This window comes from Microcaecilia unicolor, chromosome 2 (genome assembly GCF_901765095.1).
Source record: "Microcaecilia unicolor chromosome 2, aMicUni1.1, whole genome shotgun sequence".
NCBI classification, from domain to species: Eukaryota; Metazoa; Chordata; class Amphibia; order Gymnophiona; family Siphonopidae; genus Microcaecilia; species Microcaecilia unicolor.
Window position 1 is genome coordinate 463,416,880 of NC_044032.1, and position 23,552 is coordinate 463,440,431.

At 43.9% G+C, this 23,552-nt stretch overlaps 1 protein-coding gene across 1 annotated transcript in view; it reads right to left on the reverse strand.

The window, feature by feature from the left end:
• The window catches only part of ATRN (attractin), a 626,429-nt gene extending 604,220 nt beyond the window's left edge, over positions 1–22,209 (reverse strand). Inside the window, 2 exon segments of the mRNA XM_030190990.1 lie at positions 1,834–1,917; positions 21,723–22,209. Of these exon segments, the coding sequence (XP_030046850.1) occupies positions 1,834–1,917; positions 21,723–21,946 (308 nt within the window). The 5' untranslated portion in view covers positions 21,947–22,209.
• Positions 22,210–23,552: the final 1,343 nt, after the last annotated feature.

Consider the following 23,552-nt stretch of genomic DNA (forward strand, 5'->3'; position numbering starts at 1 on the left):
TGCTGGATAGGGATGAATGGAGGGGACAGATGGGCATGGATGGATATGGATTGCAGGGCAGGCCTCAGGCACAGAGGGGAAATGATGGATAGGGATGAATGGAGGGGGCAGGTTACAGAGTAACATGGATGGCCATGGATTGGGAGGGCACGGGTCACACTCTCTCTCTCATATACAATGTCTTTCTGACTCTCTCTCGCCCACACACACACACTCTCACTCTCATTCTCACACACACACTCTCTCACAAACACACTGACACCCAGACTCACTCTCTCACACAATCACACTTTCACTCTGACTCTCAAACAGTCACTCTCACATACACTCTCCCAAACATACACACTCCGAGGAAAACCTTGCTAGCGCCCGTTTCATTTGTGTCAGAAACGGGCCTTTTTTACTAGTACACAGATAAAAACTCCTCCAAGTCCCGAGGAAGAACATTCTCTAAATCCAGCAAAACAGAAAGTTTTTGTTTCCTAGGAAGCTGCTCTTCAAAAATAATGTGAGGGGAAGAAGACGCAGCTTAAGCCGACTTTAATAAAAAGGCCTGATGTAATAAAAGAACAAATTCAGGCGAAAAAGGCAGGGCAGAGATTTCTACCCCCACAAAGGAACCTGCTGACAAATTGGCTGCTGAAGCCTCACGGAGCACAGGAGCCATTGGCACCGAGCCCGCCAAAACCGCCATCAGAGCAGGGCCAGATTGAACTCCTGGAGACGGAGCACTGACGGGCAAAGTAGGCAAAAGCAGCATGTCCATAAAAGTAAAGCAAAGCTTACCCACACAGCACACACTAGATTTAATAGGCTCAGAGAATAATAAATATACTCACAGAAAAGAGCCAGTCTCACTGACCTCCAAGGCACTGAAGCCCCACAATCTTCCCACAGTACAAGCGCTCTCCAAAAGAACAGCAGTGGCTACTTTTTAAGACAGAGGCAGGAGAAAAAGAGAAGGGAAGACTGAGGTAAAGAAAGTGGCAACAGGGAAGCAGGAAGGGACCTAGACCACTAGTTTACACCTGAGGCACAGGATATTCTCAACCCTAAACTCAACTGAACCTGCAAGCAGGACAGGAGGCCATACAAAAGTCACCACAGCACACAGAAGCTGCTATCCTGCCTTGGTTGCTAAGCGCAGGAGCTTATTAGGCACAACTCAGAGTACTCTATCTCCACCTGCTGGCAGATGGTCATAACCCATTTGTCTGGACTGATCCTTGGGACCTAATGGAAAAAGGAATTATAACATTCTCACGGTATCAGTGTCTGGACTTACCTTGACGGGATACTAAGGTGGTACCACTTTATAAGTTGGGGAGCACTTTTCATGGTCCCTCCATCTGTCTTCCCATGATGCATTTAAGAAAATTTGTGTTTTAACATATGCAACAATCAAGTTACTAATTTCTATCTTAAAACTTTGATCATACTAATTACTTCAAACATTAATGCACAATTCTATAACCAGGTGCCCGCATTTACACACCACTTGAACACAAATGTATAGAACATTAGCATTTACATACTTAATTTTTATTTTACCCACAAAAGTGCCAGCAGAACTATTCTGTAAGGATATGCATAAATGGCACAATTTGTAAATGCTAGGGGCATATATATGGGCAGGACGAAGGCACACCAATATCAGGTTATGCCAGCATTCAAAAAGGTGGTAAATAATCCTAATAAGTAATGGAACTTGGGCACCTAGATGCCATTATAGAATAGGCTCTCACCATGCAATATTGGGGTCTCAATGGAGGTGCCCACTTATACAAGTTCCCCCTTAAAAAAATATATGGACAATAGAGTTCTAATACTTACTGTCCTTCAATAAGCCAGGTGCACTTGGTTTTGTACTTGTAATTTCCAGGTCCATCTGTTACATAGCCTGAAGGTCCTGTCAGCCTGTCAGAGTAAATTTACAGAAATCCATTTTTACAATCAAATACATCAACATATATTTCTGTTTACCAACATCAAATTGGAAAACCAAAGACTTGAGATTATTCAATGTCTACCCAACAAGATTAACTGGATAACGGAAAGCTGGTTGTTACTTATATTATTAAATAATTCCCCTTGCTGCCATAATTTAAATCTGTTCATTCTCACCGTTCACAACCTTTGCATAAACTGGTAAAGGCTATTATAGTGTCAAGACATAACATCACTCCTGTGTCAGGTCATTAATTATACCATTCCCACAGATTACAACACACTATCCTGTTGGTACGTGTACCGATTACAAAGCCAAACCAAAGGTATCTTTAGAGAAGTTCAAGAAGTTCACAAATATATTACAAGAGATACATGTGTGTTACTCAGGGAGGGACTTCAAGATGAACCAATTTCACTTTTGGTTCTTAAAGTTTGTAAAAAGATAAATTCAAAGTTACAGAATTTCAGCCCAGAGATCACAAAAAAAAAAAAGGGGGGGGGAATAAACCTGTCACACAGCAGATGGCTTTGAAGAACTATATAATCTCTTACATTGTCAAGCTGAAAGAAACACAAGGGGTACTTTCACTAAGGTGCAGTAAATGGGTACTACCAAGGTAGTTTTCCGCTTAACGCATGCTAATCCCAGTCTAAAAAATAGTGGCATGCCCATGGACGGACAGTAGGTGCCTGCGCTAATCAGGTGGCATGGGCACATTACCACCTTCTAAACAGATGGCAGTACGGGTTCCCACTGTAATGGCCACACGCTAATGGGGAAATTAGTGAATGACCATAACAAAATATATATGCAAGATGGCCATTTTACCACGGCACTAAAAGTAGCCATAGCACACAGAAAAACCACACGCCGACACCAGTGCCAAACACTTTTTATTGCAGCTTGGTAAAAGGAACCCCCAATTTTTATTTTTTTTTCAAGAGTTCTAACACCCTTTCACATCTAAAGGTTATTTGGACATTGCCAAAATTGCAAACTACTAGTTGGAAATAAACTAATGGTGAAAACGTGTAGAGCAGAGCAATGGCTCATGGAAATTTTTCCAGCCAATGCGCTCATATGTGAGCACACGTGTGTGCACAGGTATGTGTACCAGAAGAGAGAGGGGAGGGGTGGCCTGAATAGAGCATGACCTAATCATTCTGTTGGTTTGTAAAAAAAAAAAACCCAAAACAATATGAAGCCAAACATGATAAAACAACCAAGTAAGGAAAGCATACAGAACCCCCCTCATGTAATTATTTCCAATCCCACTCTGCATCTGTGTTTGTATTGCCTCTGAGTCTAGTATGTCTAACTTGAAGAGTAGAGAAAACAGAGGAGTCAAGTTTAAAAGCAACAATTCCCTAACTGCTGAATTTCAGTGAATCAAAAACCTCCCAGAAAAATGCACTGAGGCACTTTTGGGAGGGCGGCTTTATTTCTCTAAAATCCTCAGTCCCACCTGGCCCTTTTCCCAAATGTATATATTTTCATAGGTTCTTCCCTCACGCCATAATTTTGACCCACTCTTAAATGGAGAGTTATTTTGTCACTAGACATTGTTGACCAACTTTATGTATCATCTTTTTTCACGATGTACAAAGGATGAAAAGGATAAAATCCAAAGGGCAAAAAGAAAGTCATATAGCATTATTATTCGTGCTCACTACATTAAGTAAAAAACACATCTGATTAAAGATAAAGAAAAACTGCTTACTTATAACAAGTCTAACAACACAATTGCAAACTTCTGTGCCTCATACAGCTTGTAGAATTAAGAGGTAAGAGACTTCAGATTCCCAGTGCTATTTCCCTTGACTTGGAAAGGCACTGCTCTGCGCTGGTTCACTTTACTTTCCAGTGCGGTAGCTAGCAGGAATCCTCACTAACCTATCTCCCTTTGTTATAGGCTACTGAGGATTCCTGCTAGCTACCGCACTGGAAAGTAAAGTGAACCAGCGGCGCAGCAGAGCAGTGCCTTTCCAAGTCAAGGGAAATAGCACTGGGAATCTGAAGTCTCTTACCTCTTAATTCTACAAGCTGTATGAGGCACAGAAGTTTGCAATTGTGTTGTTAGAACTGTTATTCTTTAGGCAAATGCTCAGCATGTAAGATTTACTTAAAACAAGGAAACTGGCAAGATCAGTCCTCATGTAAGAGACATGATCCAACAGAGCCCAATCCGGAGAAACTTAAGCAATGCTATAGTGCTTTATATAGATAGCCATGTGCAGTGCAGGCCCTACTGTGATGTCACTACATGGGACACCTCAGGTCCAAGTATAACTATTACTAGGGCTTTCTAAGAACTAATAACCTGCTGTGGTCTAAGAATAATTGCTACATACAAGCAACTTTGCTATCTCAGAAAACAGGATATGCAGTTCTAAAATGGGAATTCCTAGCTAGGGGTTGCCTTTAACAAGAATGAGGAAATAAAACAGGCAAATGGATTTGGCAACAAGCCTTTTGCAGAGTTCCTTTTTTTCTTCTTCCAGAAAATAATAAAAATGGGCACAAGGAGCGATGCAGTTGGATTCTAAATCAAGGACTCCGCAGGACAGACTCACTAAACCTAATCATCAAAGTAATCTCTCTGGCAAAAGTAATGGGATTTGAATGTGAGGACTTAAGACCAAGTAACATCCTTGCAAACTCTTCCAAGGAGAATGACTTCAAAAAGTCGCCAATAAAGCTGTGCTACAAATATAAACCTTAATGTGCCCATCCACTATCAGAAGTTGTTTGACTTGAGATAATTGTAATCTGTTATCCAAGGTTAAATTTTTTAGTTAATAGGTGCCTCCTGCATATTTCAGGACAAAGAAACTGTTACGCACAGCCCTAACCAGAACTTGATTCAATGACATTGATGGTTTTTTTTGTCCTGAAATATGCAGCAGGCAGCGAATTGGTTGCTAATATTATAAAGAGACAATGGAATGTCATGACAACACATCCTGTTTTCGAATCAAGGCTTTTGCGAGTAGCAAACCCATGGGGTTCCAATTTGAAAGAAATTTTGAGCCCTGCAGTATTATATGATAAGCACAATATGGGTATTGAGGGAAAAAAACAGTAAATGTGGTCATTGTAAATTATGTTCTATTATGAAGAAAGGGAAAATTAGGTTCTTACCTTGATAATTTTCTTTCCTTTAGTCACAGCACATGAATCCATTAACTGATGGCTATGTCCGCCTACCAGCAGGTGGAGATAGAGAACACTGAAAAACCATAGTGCTCTAAGGACCGCTAGCTCCATCTGCCTTCAGTATTCGAAACTTCCAAAACAGAGTGTATCCTCAAAGTAGAATAACATGAACTTTCCTCACAGCGAATGAATGCCCCAGAACAGGAGTAATAATCACACAAAGGAGGGACGATCTCAACCTCCTGTAACAGAACAGAAATCCTGAAGACTGTTTTCCAACTTCTCCCAATGAGGGAACATGTCTGCAGCAAACAACTGAACAAATAGACAGGGAGGGATCATGGATTCATCTGCTGTTACTAAAGGAAAGAAAATTATCAAGCTAAGAACCTAATTTTCCCTTCCTTGTCATCAGCAGCAGATGAATCCATTAACTGATGGGATATACAAAAGCACTCCCTAGTTAGGGCAGGAATCTGTCACTCCCCGAGCAAGTACTTGCGCTCCAAACTGCGCGTTCCATTCGGCTGCAACATCCAGCCTGTAATGCTGGACGAAGGAGAGCTTAGAAGCCAAGTCGCCGCACTACAGATCTCGTGAAGAGAGAGTGCTCCTGTTTCGGCCCACGAAAAGGAAATCGCTCTCGTGGAATGCGCTTTAAATGCGTCAGGGGGAGACCGCCCTGACAGCAGACACGCAGAAAAAATTACTTCCTTGAGCCAACGGACTACAGTGGCCTTAGACACCAGAGACCCTCTTCGAGGACCTGACAAGACAAAAAGGTGATCAGAGGTCCTGAAGTCATTTGACATTTGTAGATACTGCAATAGAGCCCTACGCACATCCAGAAGATGCAACTACCCAAAAGATTCCGGAAACTCCTCCCTAGTAAAAGGAGGACAGATAAATGGGCAGGTTTAGGTGAAACGCCGAAACCATCTTAGGCAGGAAGGAAGGCACTGTACGTACCGTTACTCCTGACTCTGAGAATTGCAGAAAACGGTCTCGACAGGACAGAGCCTGGAGCTCAGACATGTCTCGCCGAAGTTATGGCCACCAAAAAGACTGTCTTTAGAGTCACATCCTTCACTGATGCTCGCCTCAGCAACTCGAAGGGCGAACACTGGAGCGCCTTCAACACCAGCCCCAGGTTCCAAGCCGGACACGGCAGCCACACTGGAGGGCGAAGCCGGAGCGCTCCTCTTAGAAATCGGGCAACGTCCGGATGAGCGGCCAGGGAAAGGCCAGAGACCTTCCCTCGAAAGCATGCCAATGCTGCCACTTGCACTCACAAGGAATTGTAGACCATCCTGCAAAAACTCCAGTATTGGCGAGACTATAGCCCTCGTGGGTGTGATCGCCTTTGAAACACACCACACCTCAAACTGGCGCCAGATCCGAGCATAAGCAACAAAAGAGGACCGCCTGTGGGCCTGCAAGAGAGTGGAGATGACTGTTAGAATAGCCTCTCTCTTCTACTACTACTTAACATTTCTCAATTGCGCCCTCTCAAGAGCCATACCGTAAGACCAAAGCGGCAGGGATCCTCCATGGTCACCGGTCCTTGCATCAACAGGTTCGGTACCAGAGGCAAAGGAAGAGGAGCCTCCACCAGCATCTGCCGGAGGTCTGTGTACCACGGCCACCTGGGCCAATCCGGGGCAATGAAAATCACCACTCCTCGATGTAGCCGAATACGCAGGAGGACTCGCCCTATCAAGGGCCCAGGAGGGAACACATACAGGAGGTCCGGAGGCCAGGTTTGAGCCAAGGCATCCAACCCCGCCGAGCGAGGATCTCTCCGTCTGCTGAAAAAGCACAGGACTTTGGCATTTGCGCTTGATGCCATAAGATCCGCTACGGGCGTTCGCCATTTGGCACAGATCTGAAGAAACACTTCATCTGCCAGTTCCCACTCCGCTGGGTCAATTTGATGCCTGCTTAGAAAATCGGCTTGCACGTTGCTCTGACCTGCAATGTGAGCTGCTGACAGAAGCTGCAGGTGTAGCTCAGCCCAGTGGCAAATCTGAGTGACCTCCATGGCCAGTGCTCTGCACTGAGTGCCACCCTGTCGATTTATGTAGACCACAGCTGTCGTGTTGTCCGACAGAACTCTGACAGCCAGCTCCTCCAGAGTCTTGTGAAAGGACAGAAGAGCCTGGAATATCGCTCTCAGCTCCAAGTGATTGATGGACCACCCCGATTCCGCGGGTGTCCACAGACCCTGGGCATAGCTTCCCTTGCAATGTGCTCCCCAGCCGACCAGGCTGGCATCGGTTATCACCAGGCACCAAGAGGGAAGGACCAGCGGCATTCCCTGCCTCAGCATGCTGTCAGAGAGCCACCACTCCATACTGAGCCGGGCCGCAGGGAGCCACGTGAGTCTGCGTTGATAATCCTGGGACAATGGAGACCATCGTTGAAGCAGGGCAATCTGCAGATGTCTCAAGTGCGCTCTCGCCCTCGGCACCACCTCTAAAGTGGCCATCATTGACCCCAGCAGCTGGACAAAGTCCCAAGCTCGCAGGCGAGGCATCCGCAGGAGCAGACGGACCTGAGTCTGAAGTTTGCACCGCCTTTGGTCGGGTAGAAAGACAAACCCCGAGGCCGTGTCAAACCGGGCCCCCAAATATTTGAGAGATTGAGGGGGGTCAGGTGACTTTTGGGTATATTGACGACCCAGACCAGCGATTGCAGTACTGAGACCACTCTGGCTGCGGCCAGATGACTTTCGTCTGTTGAATCCGCTCTGATGAGCCAGTCGTCGAAGTACGGGTGAACCCGGATACCCTGTCGCCTGAGAAAAGCAGCTACTACCACCATAACCTTGGAAAAGGTGCGGGGAGCTGTGGAAAGGCCAAAAGGCAAGGCCCAAAACTGGAAATGTTTTCCCAAAACCGTAAACCGGAGAAACCATTGATAGGGGCCAAATAGGTATGTGCAAGTAAGCTTCTTTTAGGTCCAGAGACATGAGAAATTCTCCTGGCTGAACCACTGGGTTTCCATGCGAATATGTTGCACTCTTAGAGCCTCGTTGACTGACCTTAAGTCGAGGATTGGACGGAGAGACCCCGCCTTTTCGAGGCACCACAAAGTAAATGGAGTAGCGACCGCAGCTGCGTTTGGCGGGAGGCACAGGGATCACCGCTCCAAGGTGCAACAAGACTTGTAAGGTCTCCTCTACCGCCGCCCGTTTCACGGCAGTACTGCATCGGGACTCCACAAACACGTCTCTCACCAGGGCGCTGAATTCCAATCGGTAACCTTCTCTGATCAGATCTAGGACCCACTGATTGGAGGTAATCTTGGTCCATTCCTCGAGAAAGAGGGAAAGACGTCCTCCTACTGCAGGAATCGAGGAATGGACTTGCGCCCCGTCATTGAGGGGTCCGCCCCTGAACTCCAGGCCTTGAACCGGCCGCTGCGGAACCCTTGACCGAGCAAAAGGAGTTCCTCTGCTGAAAACGGGCATGTTGAGAAACCCCAGCAGAGCGCCGCGGGCGATACCTGCGAGTTTCACGGAAGTGAGGTCTGGAAGAGGAGGGCCACACAGAACCCTTGGAAGAAGGCCTCGGCCTATCCTCAGGTAACCTCTGGGGTTTAGATTCCCCCAGGTCTTTCACAATCTTCTCCAATTCCTCTCCAAATAACAGGTGGCCCCGAAAGGGAAGCTTCACCAGCCTGTGCTCAGAGGCTAGGTCAGCTGCCCAATGCCGAAGCCATAGAAGACAGCGGGCCGCAACCGCCACAGACATCTGTTTAGCCGAACCTTTGACCAGATCATAGAGGGCGTCAGCTAAAAATGACAGGGTCGACTCCATCCGCGGTGCAACCTCTGAGAGGGACTCCGCACCATCCGCAGGCTGTTCCACTGCCTGTTGTAAACAAGAAAGGCAGGCCCGGGCAGCATAGGAACTGCATATAGACGCCCTTAAGGCGAGGCCCGAGATTTCAAATGACCGTTTCAACGCAGATTCAAGCCGCCGCTCCTGTATATCTTTCAGGGCAACCCCTCCCTCTACGGGGAGGGTGGTCCTCTTAGTCACTGCCGTGACCAAGGCGTCCACTTTAGGCATCCCCAAAGGGGTCAAGTGCTCCTCGCTTAGAGGGTAAAGCTGACCCATAGCCCTGGCCACTTTCAAAGGCCCATCGGGTTCAGACCATTGAGCTGAAATAAGCTCTTGGATGGAGTCATGCACAGGAAAGGCTCGAGCAGGCTTCTTGGTACTCACCATTCTCGGATTACCAGAGGAGGCCTCGCCCTTGGCAGGATCATCAATCGAGAGGGCCTGCAAGGCGTCCAAAATGACCGCTGGCAGCTCATCACGGTGGAAAATCCTCACCACATTGGGATCATCCAGATCCAGTGGCAAATCGGCACTTTCCTCTGGCTCTTCAGACCATGAGGCCCTGCCAGAACCCTCAGAATCCACACCGCCCGACCACGGGGGGGGGGGGGGGGGGAAGGGAAATACGCCACTCTCCGACGGGGAATCAACCTGTCTGTGTTTTGCGTCCTTCCAAAGCTCGGGGGAATCAGCCAGCCCCGGGCCATCAACACCTGGGGGGAAACCAGGTAGCCTCGCAGTGTCAGACACGTGTGGCAGAGCTCTTTTCAGCATGGAAGCTTTATGCATTAGCAGCACAAGTTCTGGGGAGAAAAACTCACCCTGACCCTTCGTCTCCAAAACAGGAGAAATGGAAACAGGAGCTCCTCTGGTAGCCTCTGAGGCGTCCACCTGCACTCAAGACACTTCCGCAACAGCGAGGGTAGAGGAGTGCGGCGCTTCCAAAATGGCGCCTGCTGCCAGCTCCATTGAGCGGGAAGAATCATGGCTAGCCATGCTCGTACCAGCTCTAGCGTCTAAAGAGTACGTCTACAGAGCCCCGCTGCTGATCTACATTTACCACTACGGGAGCAGCGTTTAACTGCTTCAGCAGCCATCGTCCGACCGGACGGAATTATATAAGTAAAACTGCGGCTTCGCACCAAAACTTACCCCAATTGGAACGGCGTCCTCGGGACCTCCCCGGAGGAGCTGGGCACCACTCTCACCTCAAAAGAGCGAGTCAAACAAGCTCCGGTCAAGCTGTGAGGAAAGTTGGAGACAGGCAGCAACAGAGGTACTCCGGTAGGCAGGGGGACAGGTAAGGCAGGGAAAGGTTGAACCTATATGCCTTCAAAGTGGGCACCAGCAGCCACAACACCCCTGCTTCAACTGGCAAAAAAACAGGAGCCACCCCAGGCAGAATTTTTTCCAGGAGCTGATCAAGCTATGTCCACACCTGCTGGGAGATAGAGCAATACTGAAGGCAGATGGAGCTAGCCGTCCTTAGAGCACTATGGTTTTTCAGTGTTCATCTCCACCTGCTGCTAGGCGGACATAACCATCAGTTAATGGATTCATCTGCTGTTGATGACAAGGAATGTACCACGTTCATCAACCCCGCTGATGGGAAAATATATAAATTGAAAAACCAAACTAACTGTAAATCAAGTCATGTGGTTTATATATTACAATGTCCCTGTGGTAAAGTTTATGTAGGCAAGACAATACAACCAGCACAACTTGAACAGTGGATATACCGCTTAAATACACTGGACCCTCAGGTTCTCAATAACATGTTGGAGTGGTCAGTATTTCTTTAAACTGACAAACTGCTAATGCAGGCGCTAGCATTTATGATAAATCCAGCACCTTTTTTTGGATCCCTATAAAGCATTATGAATAGATGGCTGTGTTGCTGGTGAATATTTACGCCCAATATTTTAATCCAACATAAGTGTGAGTAGAAGACTGATTCTATATTTTCTCTATGTTTTAGAGAATGAGATTAATTGAGGACATCCCCTGAAGCAGCGGTGGTGAAACAGTCTCCCGTTGGGACAGTCCAATAATAAGATAAGTCTCTCTCAGTCTCTCTTACGCTCAATGATTAAAAAAATATAAGGATGATTGATTGGATTAACTAGATCTGTTCAGGAAACAAGGAGTTTTAATTTTTGAAAGAAAAATTTTTTCAGTATCAACATATAAATAAAAAGTGTGGAAATTTTTTGAGTCAATGATTGAATGCAGCTGAGCAGAGAACGACTTAAGTATGCAGATCCCATGAATACCATTTTGGTTTCAGCAACAGTTGAGGCTCTTTTTGCTTCTGCAATGGACAAATATAGCAAAAGATGCAGAAAAATTAAGAACTGTGATGAAGATTCACTGAACAAACTAGAGAGTTGGGATTGATCACAATTTGTTGATATTGAGTGGAAACTATATCAGTATAAGAAATTACTGAATGAGGGCAGCAGTAGTCTCAGGTTTATTGAAGTCAGAAGAAACAAAAAGATGGGTGAACTTCTTAAGGGCTTTAGTCTGCTCCAATTAAAAGGATCAAGTTTAAGTTTATTTAGGTCTTGATATACTGCCCAGAAACCAACTTTCGGAGCAGTTTACAATTAGTAAAATGCTAATGTCGAAACATAGAAAAGAATTACAATCATTTGAGTCAGTACATCAAAGAGGGCCTTTAATTGAATAGAATTCTGCAGTACACAACACACATGTTCAAATTATGCCTTAACTGATAATTTTATTTCTTTTAGTCACAGCAGAAGAAACCAGGAACCAGTAGGATGTATCCATCTACCAGCAGGTGGAGATAGAGAACTAAACTGAAGGGAGTCATACCGGACGGGAAGCCCCTATGCCATTCAGTAAATGTATCATCACAACGCAGTAGGCATGGAATCCTGAACATAACTGAAAACGTCCTCACAAACAGCGAAACGCAACAGCACAGTCCGCACCAAAAGCACTGCAACACAATAGAAATAACCAGGAACATTGAGACTGGGCTGTGTTGGAAGTACCACACGTGCGGATCTGTAAACAGGGGCCCTGGTCTTAAATGCAAAAAGGCTTTATATCTCAACTGCATAGACCTGGCAACATACTACAGTAATTGCATGAACATAAGTTATATTCTTAAAAAAAAAAAAAAATAGGTCTTCATATTTTACAGATACATGCAGCTTTCCAAGGACTGGGTACAGAGCCCACGTCTTAGCTCAGAGAGATCATTCTATGAAGAAAAGGAAACAGAGAATGAAAGCTTTTAACCAAACAAGCAGGGAAAGATCTGTGGCCATGTAATGGGTCTCATTGATTGTAGTAGTTTCTGAAGAGAGAAAAAATTTTACCTCTCCTATTCTAAGTGAAACCGAAGAAGAGTGGGATACTCCAGATGAAATTATCAAATTATGAGATGCAGTGATACCGCAATTACCTTGACTGCTAGATAACTGATTTTATGATGTTATGATTTTATAGGAGAAATAACTTTTACTTTTATCTGCTCACGATTTGGTTTATCAATTGGAAATTGGAAGAATCAGATCGTTGATCGATATGCTGATATTAAATATTCCCTCTTAGCATTAATAGCTGTTTTATATGAAGCTGAAAATTCTAAGAAAATAAAATAGAATGCAGCTCCAAAATCCTTCATGATGACACAACTGACATCTCGAGGCACAGATTAGCATTACACCAGGGCTCCTTTTTAGAGTGAAATATAACTGTTTTAGCAGGGGCTATCTTGAATATAGTGTTCTGCAATGAATCATTCAGCCTGCTCTTCAGGGGTTAAGAAAAATTGCTCAAACGAAAGATCAGATTTATTTATAAATATATTTTTTTAGTTAGATCAATTACATTTTGAAATACTATCCTCCTTGTTTTCAATTATTTAAGCCTACCATGTGAAGGAAAGACTGGATCAAATAGTGATCTGACCAAGCTACCCCAATAGTAGTAACATTCCCAGTAATAACACAGGTGATGACAACCTGTACAGTCCATCCAGTCTGCCCAACAAGAAACTCCTAGCATAATATATGATGTAATACGTCCTATGTATACCTGATCTTGATTTGTCCTTGCCATTTTCAGGGCATAGACTGAAAAAGTCTGCCCGGCACTGTCCTAGTTCTCCAATTTCTGAAGCTGAATCTTGTCAAAAAAATATATATTTTGGGAACTTCCACTGTAAATATTCTTCAATTTTACATACTCGACCAAGAAAGAATAGGTTATTACAAATCTTACTAAATTACACTCTAATTGTCCCAACTTCGGTTTAAAACCCCATATACAACCAATACTCTCCAGAAATGTTGCCAATCAACTCACTATATATTTACTCCCTAAACTATTATAAACACCATACAAATGCTTATATATGAATGCTAAACATTTTTTTCGAAAGAGGACTTTGAACACTTTTAACCAAACAAAACAGTGCAGAGAAAAGTCCTAATACTCCTGTGTTGACGAGTCCACTAATCATCATGGACAATGCCGTGTTTCCATCAAGGATCCTTTAGATAACCAAATCCAGAAGGCAGATGCAGTCCATTGCACAGCTATTGATATAACCAACCTTTTTCACAAGATATTGAAAATTCAAACAGATGGAGAAAAATCTTGGAGACAGCTCTGCCACCGAATAGCAATGCCTGTTATTCTCCATTTACTAACATTTGCAGCACATCCTAAACTGAGTGGAAGACACAAATTTCAACTGACAAAAAACACATTGCATCCAGGTGGGTTAATATTTATTATGAATGTATATGAAAATCCTTTCACAAATGTAATCATTGAACATGTTTCATTATTTAGTGATCAGTAAGGTTATATCAGTGCATTTATATAAAACATTTATATAGAACCACTAACAGGCATATATGTCCCTCGGCTATAGGTTTTCTAACATTCCTTTTAGTTTAGAGTCAAATATAAAGAGCTATTTGGAGAGTGAATTTTGGGTATATTACTAGCCTTTTATCAAATTGTACGGTATGCTATAGGAAACAGGGGAGTATGCACATACTATTATCTAACAAATAGGAATACCTGGATGTGTAATGATGGTTCCTATGATTCTACCAAGTGTTCCTGTGTGTGTGTGTGTGTGTATATATAATTATTAAATATTTAATCTGGAACAGATAAAATGGAGATTAGGTCACATTTAGATTAGTAGCTATATTGTTTGGAAAGGATTAATAGTGGGGTTATTGCAAACTTCCCTGATTTTATTGATTACGTTTTCACTGCCATACCTTTGATCATTCTTCTAATTTTGGAGAGCTCTTCTCATGGTTTCTACTCCCTCTGAGGTATCCACTGTATTGTCTATCTTCATGTCATCCGCAAAAAGGCAACCTTTTCCTTCTAGCCCTTCAGTAATGTGTCTCACAAATATATTAAACAGAACCGGCCCTACCACCAACCAGAGGCACTCCACTGCTCACCTTCCTATCATCCAAGTTGGATTCCATTTACCACTTCCCTCTGTCACCTGTCAGTCAACCAGTTTCAAATCCGGTTCACCACTTTAGATCCTAAGTCCAGCCCTCTCAGCTTATTCATGAGTCTTCTGTAGGGGACCGCAGCACTGTGCTGAAATCCAAGTAGACTACATCTAGTGCATATCCTTTATCCAGTTCTTTAATCACCCAATCAAAGAAGTCAATCAGGTTTGTAAAATATAAATCAGTAATAGAAAATATAATCCTAAAGTATGACCTGCCATATGAGACAGAAAAAAATAACAACATAGTAAATCTCAGCAGATAAAGACTTGCATGGTCCATCCAGTCTGCCCAACAAGGATGTATGTGTTATTCGTTTACTTTGGCTCCCTTCACACCTTAGTTCTCACTGTGCATATTAGTGAAGAACTCCTACTTTAATCCATTCTGTGGTTTAGACAGAAGAACATAAAATAAAATCTACCAGGCTCTCTATTATCACATCAGATCTCTTGCAACTATACGTAGTCTAATATCTTTATTATAAATCATATACAAATTCTTTATACAATATATAGACAAAAACCAACCATACTGCTCTCACACCCCACACACATTCTCACCATACCTACATACGTAATACCCATATCATATATAAATACAGTGCACGTCATTTAACTGCATGTCGGATAAGCACATGCTCTGTTTAACTGCATGCTGTACTTCGGTCCCGTTTCTGGCGCCATCAATTTCTATGGGGACAAACTTCGGTTTAGCGCACCACTGATAAGTGCAAGATTCGCTTATATGCATGGTTTAAGACCGCTCCTCTGCAGGAAAGACTCTGCATAAGCGCACGCACAGAATATGGAAGCCGATTGGCACGTGACAAAGGGGTGATAAATTTGAAATCTCATTGGTTAACTGTCACAGGCAGAATAAGTGAAACAAAGTTGTTAGAGTGTACACTGGAGTCGTCACCATCATTGTGCAACTGTAAGACTTTAACACTGGCTGAACGAATATAAGTCCTTAAAAATTAGAAAACAAAGTCAAGCATCTATTGCTAAAGAATTTGGTGTCAATCCCAGTCAAATTTCACATATCTTGAAGCAGAAAGATCAGCTTCTGGAAGACTGGCAAAACAATACAAACCCACACCGGAAACATAAACAGGCAGGAAAAGCTGAGGATGTAGAAGATGCTCTTCTTCAGTGGTTTTCTCAAGTCAGGAGCAGACAGTTTCCTGTCAGTGGTCCACTGCTTATGGAGAAAGCTAATCAGCTAGCTGAAAGTCTTGGACTAACTGAATTCAAAGCCACTGTTGGATGGTTGGAAAGATGGAAGGAGAGGAACAACATAAAATTCAAGAAACAGCATGGTGAAAAACAAGATGCTGATGACTTTGGTGCTGAAAATTGGGTTGTTTCAGTTCTTCCTACCATCTTGAACGAGTTTGCACCTCGTGACATTTTCAATGCTGATGAAAACGGTCTCTACTGGCAAACAATTCCTGATGGAACACTTGCATTCAAACAAGCCAAAACTACAGGAAGTAAAACGTTGAAGGACCGACTGACGATCGATCCTCCTTTGCTGCAATATGGATGGGAGTGAGAAGTTGGAAGAATGTTAAGTGACTTCCTCTGTTATACGAGGCTAATGCAAATTCATGGATGACTGGGGAAATTTGGAAGCAGTGGCTAAAGAAGTTAGACACTAGAATGCAGGCACAAAAGCATTAGATTTTGTTGCTTTGTGATAATTGTGCTGCACACAGTGATGATGTCAGGCTGTGTAACGTCAAGGTGGTCTTCCTGCCACCAAAAACTACCTCTCTGATCCAACCTATGGATCAGGCATAATAGCCAATTTTAAAAAACATTATCAGGCTCTTGTGCTACGTCGTGATGAGCGTTATGGATGACCAGACTGGCAAGGATAAACGTGCTGTTGAACTGGCTCGTAATCTATCACTGTTGGATTCCCTACATCTGCAGAAAGAAGCCTGGAATCATGTTACACAGGCAACCATTGTGAACTGCTACAAGCGAGCAAGCTTCGTTAGGGATGTGGAGAGGGATGAAACAGATGCAGCTATTGCAAACACGTCAGATGAACAGGCTATTGACATCCCAGCCTGTGTTACTGAAGAGGAGTTTCATCACTATGTAGCTGTTGATTATGACCTACAAACAGCAGACAACAGCACTGATGTCGAGATATGCGCCTACACGCAGGCAACGGCTGATGATGAAACAGATGATGAAATGAGCAGCGAGGCACATCCTGATGAAATTCAACAACCTCCTGTCACTTTTGCAAGAGAGCTGGAGAGTCTCAACACCATGCGGGCCTATCTGGAGGCCATATGACAGTTTCTACCATCTGGCAGACGTAGTCTATGGAACTCACAGACACAATAGTGTACAGAGGACCATGACTGATTACTTCAAGTAAGCCTAACGTCAGTTAACAGAGACTGTATAACGTCAGTTAACGGAGACTGTATACTGTACATACGTATAATAAACAGTACTGTACATACGTTATTCAGATGTCAAGCTTCTTTGGGTCACAACGGTTAAGTGCACACTCCGGTTAACTGCATGCATTTCTTTGGTCCCAGACCCTTGCACTTCAGCGGATTGCACTGTATACCATCTAACAAATCATAATATAAACAATATTTTCACATGGCAGTTTGTGAAATTTTTTTTTTAGAACAGTGAGTCTTTATGCTTATCACCACAGTTCTATATCTTAGAAGATGAAAAAAAAATCGATATCTCAGCAGTTCTTGAACGTAAGGATCATTGCAATGTAAAAAGTATATCCTTAGGGATAAATTGCCCCTATTCGAGTCATTGCCACAACCTCCAAGCACCTCAAAATTATTTTTCCACCATTAACTTGGTTGAGTCTCTTCACTCCCGCTATTAGGGAACAAGCAGCCTGCCACACAAACCAGCAAGTAGACAATTTTACAGACATAGCCTGCCAAAAAAAAAAGCCATATGGATCCATGTGTTATCTACTAGGCATCTAACAATCCATATTAATCTCTCTGCCATTATTATTAACAATTCCAGCAACTGCTGTATATCAAGCAAATATAATGTTATGAATGCTTTAGAGTCCGAATAAACCCAAGATCTTCGGTTTCTGTAGAAACTGATTCTGTGACCAAAACTGGTCACTTTGTTTCAGTGGAAATCAAAACCATAAACTAAACTGCCTCCTATGACAATAGCAGCTCTTCTCCCAGCAGCGACACCTCCTGTGATCACCTTGCATTTTCGGCTGAAACCAAACCTCCAACACCCCCCTTTCCCACCAGACCATCCCTTAGAGCCTCCCCACACCTACCTTAGTGAAGCCTGGTGGTCTAGTGGCCTCTTCAGGGGCAGAAACAAACCCCACTCTTTCCTGCACCGTGTTATGCTCCAATCCAAACGGCTGCCAAAATGAGGCTGCCGTGGGAAGTCCTGGCAGCCATTTTGCAATTGGAACCAACACAGGCAAGAGCGAGTCCTCTAGTCGTGCTGGTTCAAATCACAAAATAACTGCCAGGACCTCACAAAGTTGCCACAGGAAGTCTCAGCAGCTACTTGGATTGGGACAGGAAAGAGTGGGGTCTGTTTCTGCCCCTGAAGAGGCCACTAGACCACCAGACTTCATTAAGGTAGACCCGGGGAGGGCCTATGGGTGGTCATGCGGAAGAGTTTGTTTCAGCCAAAAATGCAGAGGGTTTAAACTGAAACTCGAACACAGCCTGCGAGTCGGTTTCAGTGCCGAATCTGAAACCAAAATTCGGTCCGCCTCTAGAATGATTAAATACTTGTCACTAGATACTACTTTCAGCAACTAAGGGCCCCCTATGTTTATCCCATGCCCTCTTAAATGCCTATACTGTTTCAGGCACCAACACCCATCTCTGGAGAACATTCCATGCTTCTAACATCCTTAATATAGGAAGGGAAAAAATGAATTTCTTCTCCATGAAACAGGTTTACCTCTTAGACATTATTAAATCAATTTCAAGTATTTAAATACCTATTATATCTTCCTTGTCTCATCTCAAACATCTTCAGGCATATATCCTGTACCCTTCTGGTAGCCCTTTCACGAATGTTAAGTGCAAGGTTTAACGACAGGGAGAATTCCAAGAAGTGACACCTTGGCTTGGGCCTCCAAAAGCAGTGGCTAACTGGCTCAAGGAAAGCCCTTAAACTATAGCCAACTGACTGATTTCTCAGAGTCAGATTCCTTTTTTCAGGGCACTACATAAAAGAGAACAGCAGCAAGTTCATTTTAGAGCATTAATTACATTAGTCATTAGTAGTCATTAGGGGCTCCTTTTACAAAGTCGCAATAGTGATTACCGCACACGCCAAATGAGACAAAGCCCACAGGAACTGAATGGACTTCATTGCATTTGACGTGCCGCTAATCGCTGAGTGGAGTACAACGAAAAAAGTAAATCGATTTTTTACACTTTCTAAAAGTACAAAGACTAAGGGACACTCAAGGAAGTAACATAGAAATACTTTTATAACAAATAGGAGGAAATATTTTTTCACTTAACAAATAGTTAAACTCTGGAACTCTGACGGAGGATGTGGTAACAGTGGTTAGAGTAACTAGGTTTAAAAAAAGTTTGGAAAAATTCCTAGAGGAAAAATCTATAGTCTGCTATTGAGACAAATATGGGAAGCAACTGTTTGCCCTGGGATTTGTAGCATGGAATGTTGCCACGATTTGGGTTTCTGCCAGGTACTTGTGATCTGACTTGGCCACTATTTGGAAAACAGGATACTGGGCTAGATGGACCATTGGTCTGACCCAGTATGGCTACTCTTAGTTTTTATGTAAAGGAGCCCTTGATTGCTTATTTCTTCATCTATACTATTCCTACTTTTTCAATAAATTAAATATGGTCACAATCAAAACAAATAGCTTTACTTAAAAATGCATTATAGTCAAAAAAAACAATGGATTATTTTATTAAGATCTAGAGACTGCTAGCCAAAGACCGATATTTTGATAAACCCACAAATATGGTAAATAGGATCTAATCCTTTATTCCATGCTACTTATATTTAATTGATCTATGGTGACAACTATAGTACACAGTACAACTTATTTAACTATCTGTATTTATATAAGTATCCCAAAAGTATCAACTATGCTATTAGTAACAGTACTAGGAATATATGCTATCACAAATATGTTCAGTATGACTTAATGAGAATCTATCAAAATAAACACAAAGCTGAAAGTTATAAAACTTTTAGTCCATACATAATATATTATTGCAAACTGAAATCAATAGACAGAGGACACGGGGAGGAGGTAAAAGTCAATCCCATGGATCTTCTAGTACTACCTTAGAAATGGCGCATTGTTCTATTTTGATTATCACTGCTAATTTCCGTATGCAGCAAGCACCTGCGCTGATCTGTTCTGACCTCTGCCGGGTCCCATCCCCAAAGGAAGTGAACAGCCCATGAGAGAGGGCGGGACCAAGCAATGACAGATACCTTGGCGCAGGAGCTCATAATGCACCTCACTTATCTATTTATAATTGAATTTGCTGCAGCTGGGAAGTGAGAACTGTAACAGCAGGTGGCTACAAGAAGTCCCGCTGCTGCTACAGAACAGGGGAGCAGGGAAGCAAAGAGAGAAAGAGGGAGTAAGCTAAAGGAAAATCCACTGCTTATTTCTAAGATAAGCAACATAAAATCAGTTTTATTGTTCTGGGATCTTGCCAGGTACTTGTGACCTGGATTGGCTGCTGTTGGAAACAGAATACTTAGGCTTGATGGACTTTTGGTCTGTCCCAGTACTGCAACGCTCATGTTCTCATGGTATTATCATCCAGGAAGGAGGAAGAGACATGCTGGACAAAATGGAGTAGGGGTGGGGGGCAGATGACGAAAAATTCTGTAATGAGAGGACGGGAAGACACATCCTGGAGATCATGGGAGAGAAGGCAGGAGAGAGTGAAGGAGTAGCCTAATGGTTAGTGTAATGGGTTGAGATCCTGGGGAACTGGGTTCAGTTCCCACTGTAGCAATTTGCGACCCTGGGCAAGTCACTTAACCCTCCATAGCACCAAAAAAATTAGATTGTGAGCCCATTTAGGACAAAGTACCTGTAAAACAGTATTTATGTAAACTGTTTGGATTATTATCTATAGCAAGGTGGTCAAGGCAGTAAATCAAGTGTGAAATAAACAGAAGTTGGAAAGTACTAAGGGGGTCTTTTACAAAGGCATGCTAAAAATTCAAGTGTGCTATAAACGCTAAGATGCCCATAGGAAATATAATGGGCGTCTTGGAATTTAGTGCATACTAATTATTAGTGTGCACTAAAAAAAAAAAAAGAGCTAGTGACCTTTGTAAAAGAAGCCCTTAGTGCCAGATAGGGGTGGAGATAAGGATGGATCATACCCTTCAGAGGATTATATATTTCGGAGGAGTGCTGGGTCCGGGTGGATCCAGCCCTTCTGTTTGAATTAAATAGTGGATCTCTCCTTCCTGTTCTGCCCCCCTTCATCTACAGAATGCCTCCTCCCTTCCCACCATTCTCTAAAGCACCTTCCACTGTCCCCATCCCACGTTTAAGTCCCAGTCCCTCTCTTTCCAGCTTCTTCCTTCATGGATGCTTATGCCATTTTCCAGTTTACGCAATCTCAGTTCCGTCCAGCAACAGTTTCCCCTCTCCGACTCCCAATAACACCAAGCTCAACTGGAAATAGATAAGGCACGCCGTGCTGTTTTGACTACCGCTGATGCTTTCAGTATGCCGTAAGACAGCGATGATCTGTTCACTTTCTACCGGTCCCGTCCTCACAGAAAACAAAAAAACAAAAGGTGGCGGGACCAGTTAGAAAAGGACCGAGCACTACACGTCAAAACAAAACGGCGATCCGTTTTTAAACAAGTGCTTTGAGGATCCGGAGAATCCAGGAATCCGTCTTTTATCCTGACAAAACAGAAATGCTCAATTAATGTTTCCAGATTTGCTTCTTGGAGAATATCTATATCTAATCTTCAAGTTAAATAGACAAAAAACCCAGCAAAGGCTGGCCTTCCCGACCAAACAGATGCGCCTTCGTGGGTCAAAGTTAACAGTGAGGCCGCAGGACCCCACATAACAAAAAACAACGAGAATAGAAAGAACATTCAACCCAGCATGAAAACAGTTCCTCCCAAGAAAAGCAGCCAGGGATTCTTGGCGTTGCAAACAAGCTTGATCTGCTGAAAACGCGTTTCCCTACCCGATACTCACTTGAACCGGCCTCCGCAGTGTTGGCACTGGTCTCCCACCCAGCCGGGCTCGCACACGCACTGGCCGCTGGTGGGGTTGCACGCTCCGTTCACACACTGCTTCTCACACTCCTTCGGGCCCGTCGTGGCCTCCGAGAATCTGAGGAGCTGCAACAGAAGTAGGGCGGCCAGAAAGAGCAGCGCCGAGCCCCGGGGCGGCCTCCGCTCGCCTTTAGTCATGGACATCCTCCCTCGTCCTCTCCGCCGCCGCTGTTGTTGTTTCCCTTCCGCTGGCGGACGGCCGTTAAACGGAAACTGCAACTATCTGGAGGAGCAGGAGAGCTGTGAGATTGGGTGTTGTAAGAACTCACGCTCCACCACCACCCCCCTTTTCTATTTTTCTCTTCCTGCGCTCGGGGCTCATACAGCAAGAAAACGGGCGACAACATCCGAGCCCAGTGAGTGACGTCGCCGTGAAAAGGCACGAATTCTCCGGCCTGAACGTAACCTGCTGCCAGCGATTGCGAATTGCTCAGAAACGGGGCGGGGCCTCACGGCGGGACAGGATGAAACCTACGGGCCGGCGACGGCGAGCAAGCAGAAGAGGTGCGTGGGCGGGACTAAGAACCAAGATCATAGAGGGGGGAGGGGGGGGCAAGGCTTTCAGGTATTTGACAGGAGAAGGGGGGGGAGAGGGCTGATGAGTGAAAGTAAGCGGAGTGGGTGGAGCTTGACAATAATGGAGGGCGGGGCAAGGTAGCCCCTGCTTGAACTGGGCGGGGATGGCAGGCGGGCGAGCAATGATGAAGGTGTGGGAGGGGCTTCTTAAACAGGTGCGAGCGTGGGCGTGTCTTAACAGATTAGGGGGAAAGGGCGTAGAACGTGTTAGGAAGTAAAATAGCTGAAATGTTTACAGGAAAGCATTAGATTCAAGCTAATTTTTTGGATATACCCCACATTTTCCACACAAATTCGAGTTCAATGTGGCTAACAAGCTACAAGAAGACAGTACAAAACGTGAAATAAAAACCATAATCCCACAAATATCAACAAAGGAAAGAACTGTAAACACATATGCAATGTGGGGGAGGAGAAGATAAAACTAGGTAGGTATCAACAAACATTTTTTAAAAAGGAACGATTTCAAAAAATTGCAAAAAAATAAGTAATCATGCTGGAATCTAATGTATTTTGGCAAGGAATTTCACCACTTAGTTTTGTACCTTGGTAAGATAAAGTAGCAGAATAAATTGATTTAAAGACTACTTTCTTACACATAGGAAAATGAAGATGCAGGGAGTCTCTCACACCATAGGTAACATTGCGAGAAGACAAAGTGACAAGGGGCAACAGTGGCCCATGCCATGATAACATCACAACTAGACTACTGTAATATACATTGGCCAAACCAAAGAGAGTTTGTATCAGCTCCAACTAATTCAGAATGCTGCAGCATGTGTGATAGAAGGCTGCAAGCAGCATGACCACATCACTCCCTTCCTGCAAAAGCTACATTGGCTACCAGTACCTTACAAGGCTAAATTTAAAACTCTCTGCTTGATTTTCAAGGTCCTCAGACAAAATGGGCCAGAGTACTTAAATAATAAGTTAGCCCTTTACAGCCTTTAATACCTCTAAGGTCCTCTCAAGGATCATCACAGTCTGTACCCTCATATGATGTGATTCTCGCCAGCGAGCCTTCTCAGGAGTAGCTCCCACACTCTGGAATTTACTCCCAGAGGGGCCACGTATAACTCGAGACTACGTCTACTTCAGGAAGCAGGTGAAAGCCTGGCTCTTCTTCCAAGCCTTTAATACATAGGATGACTGACTATACACTTATTTTGCACCT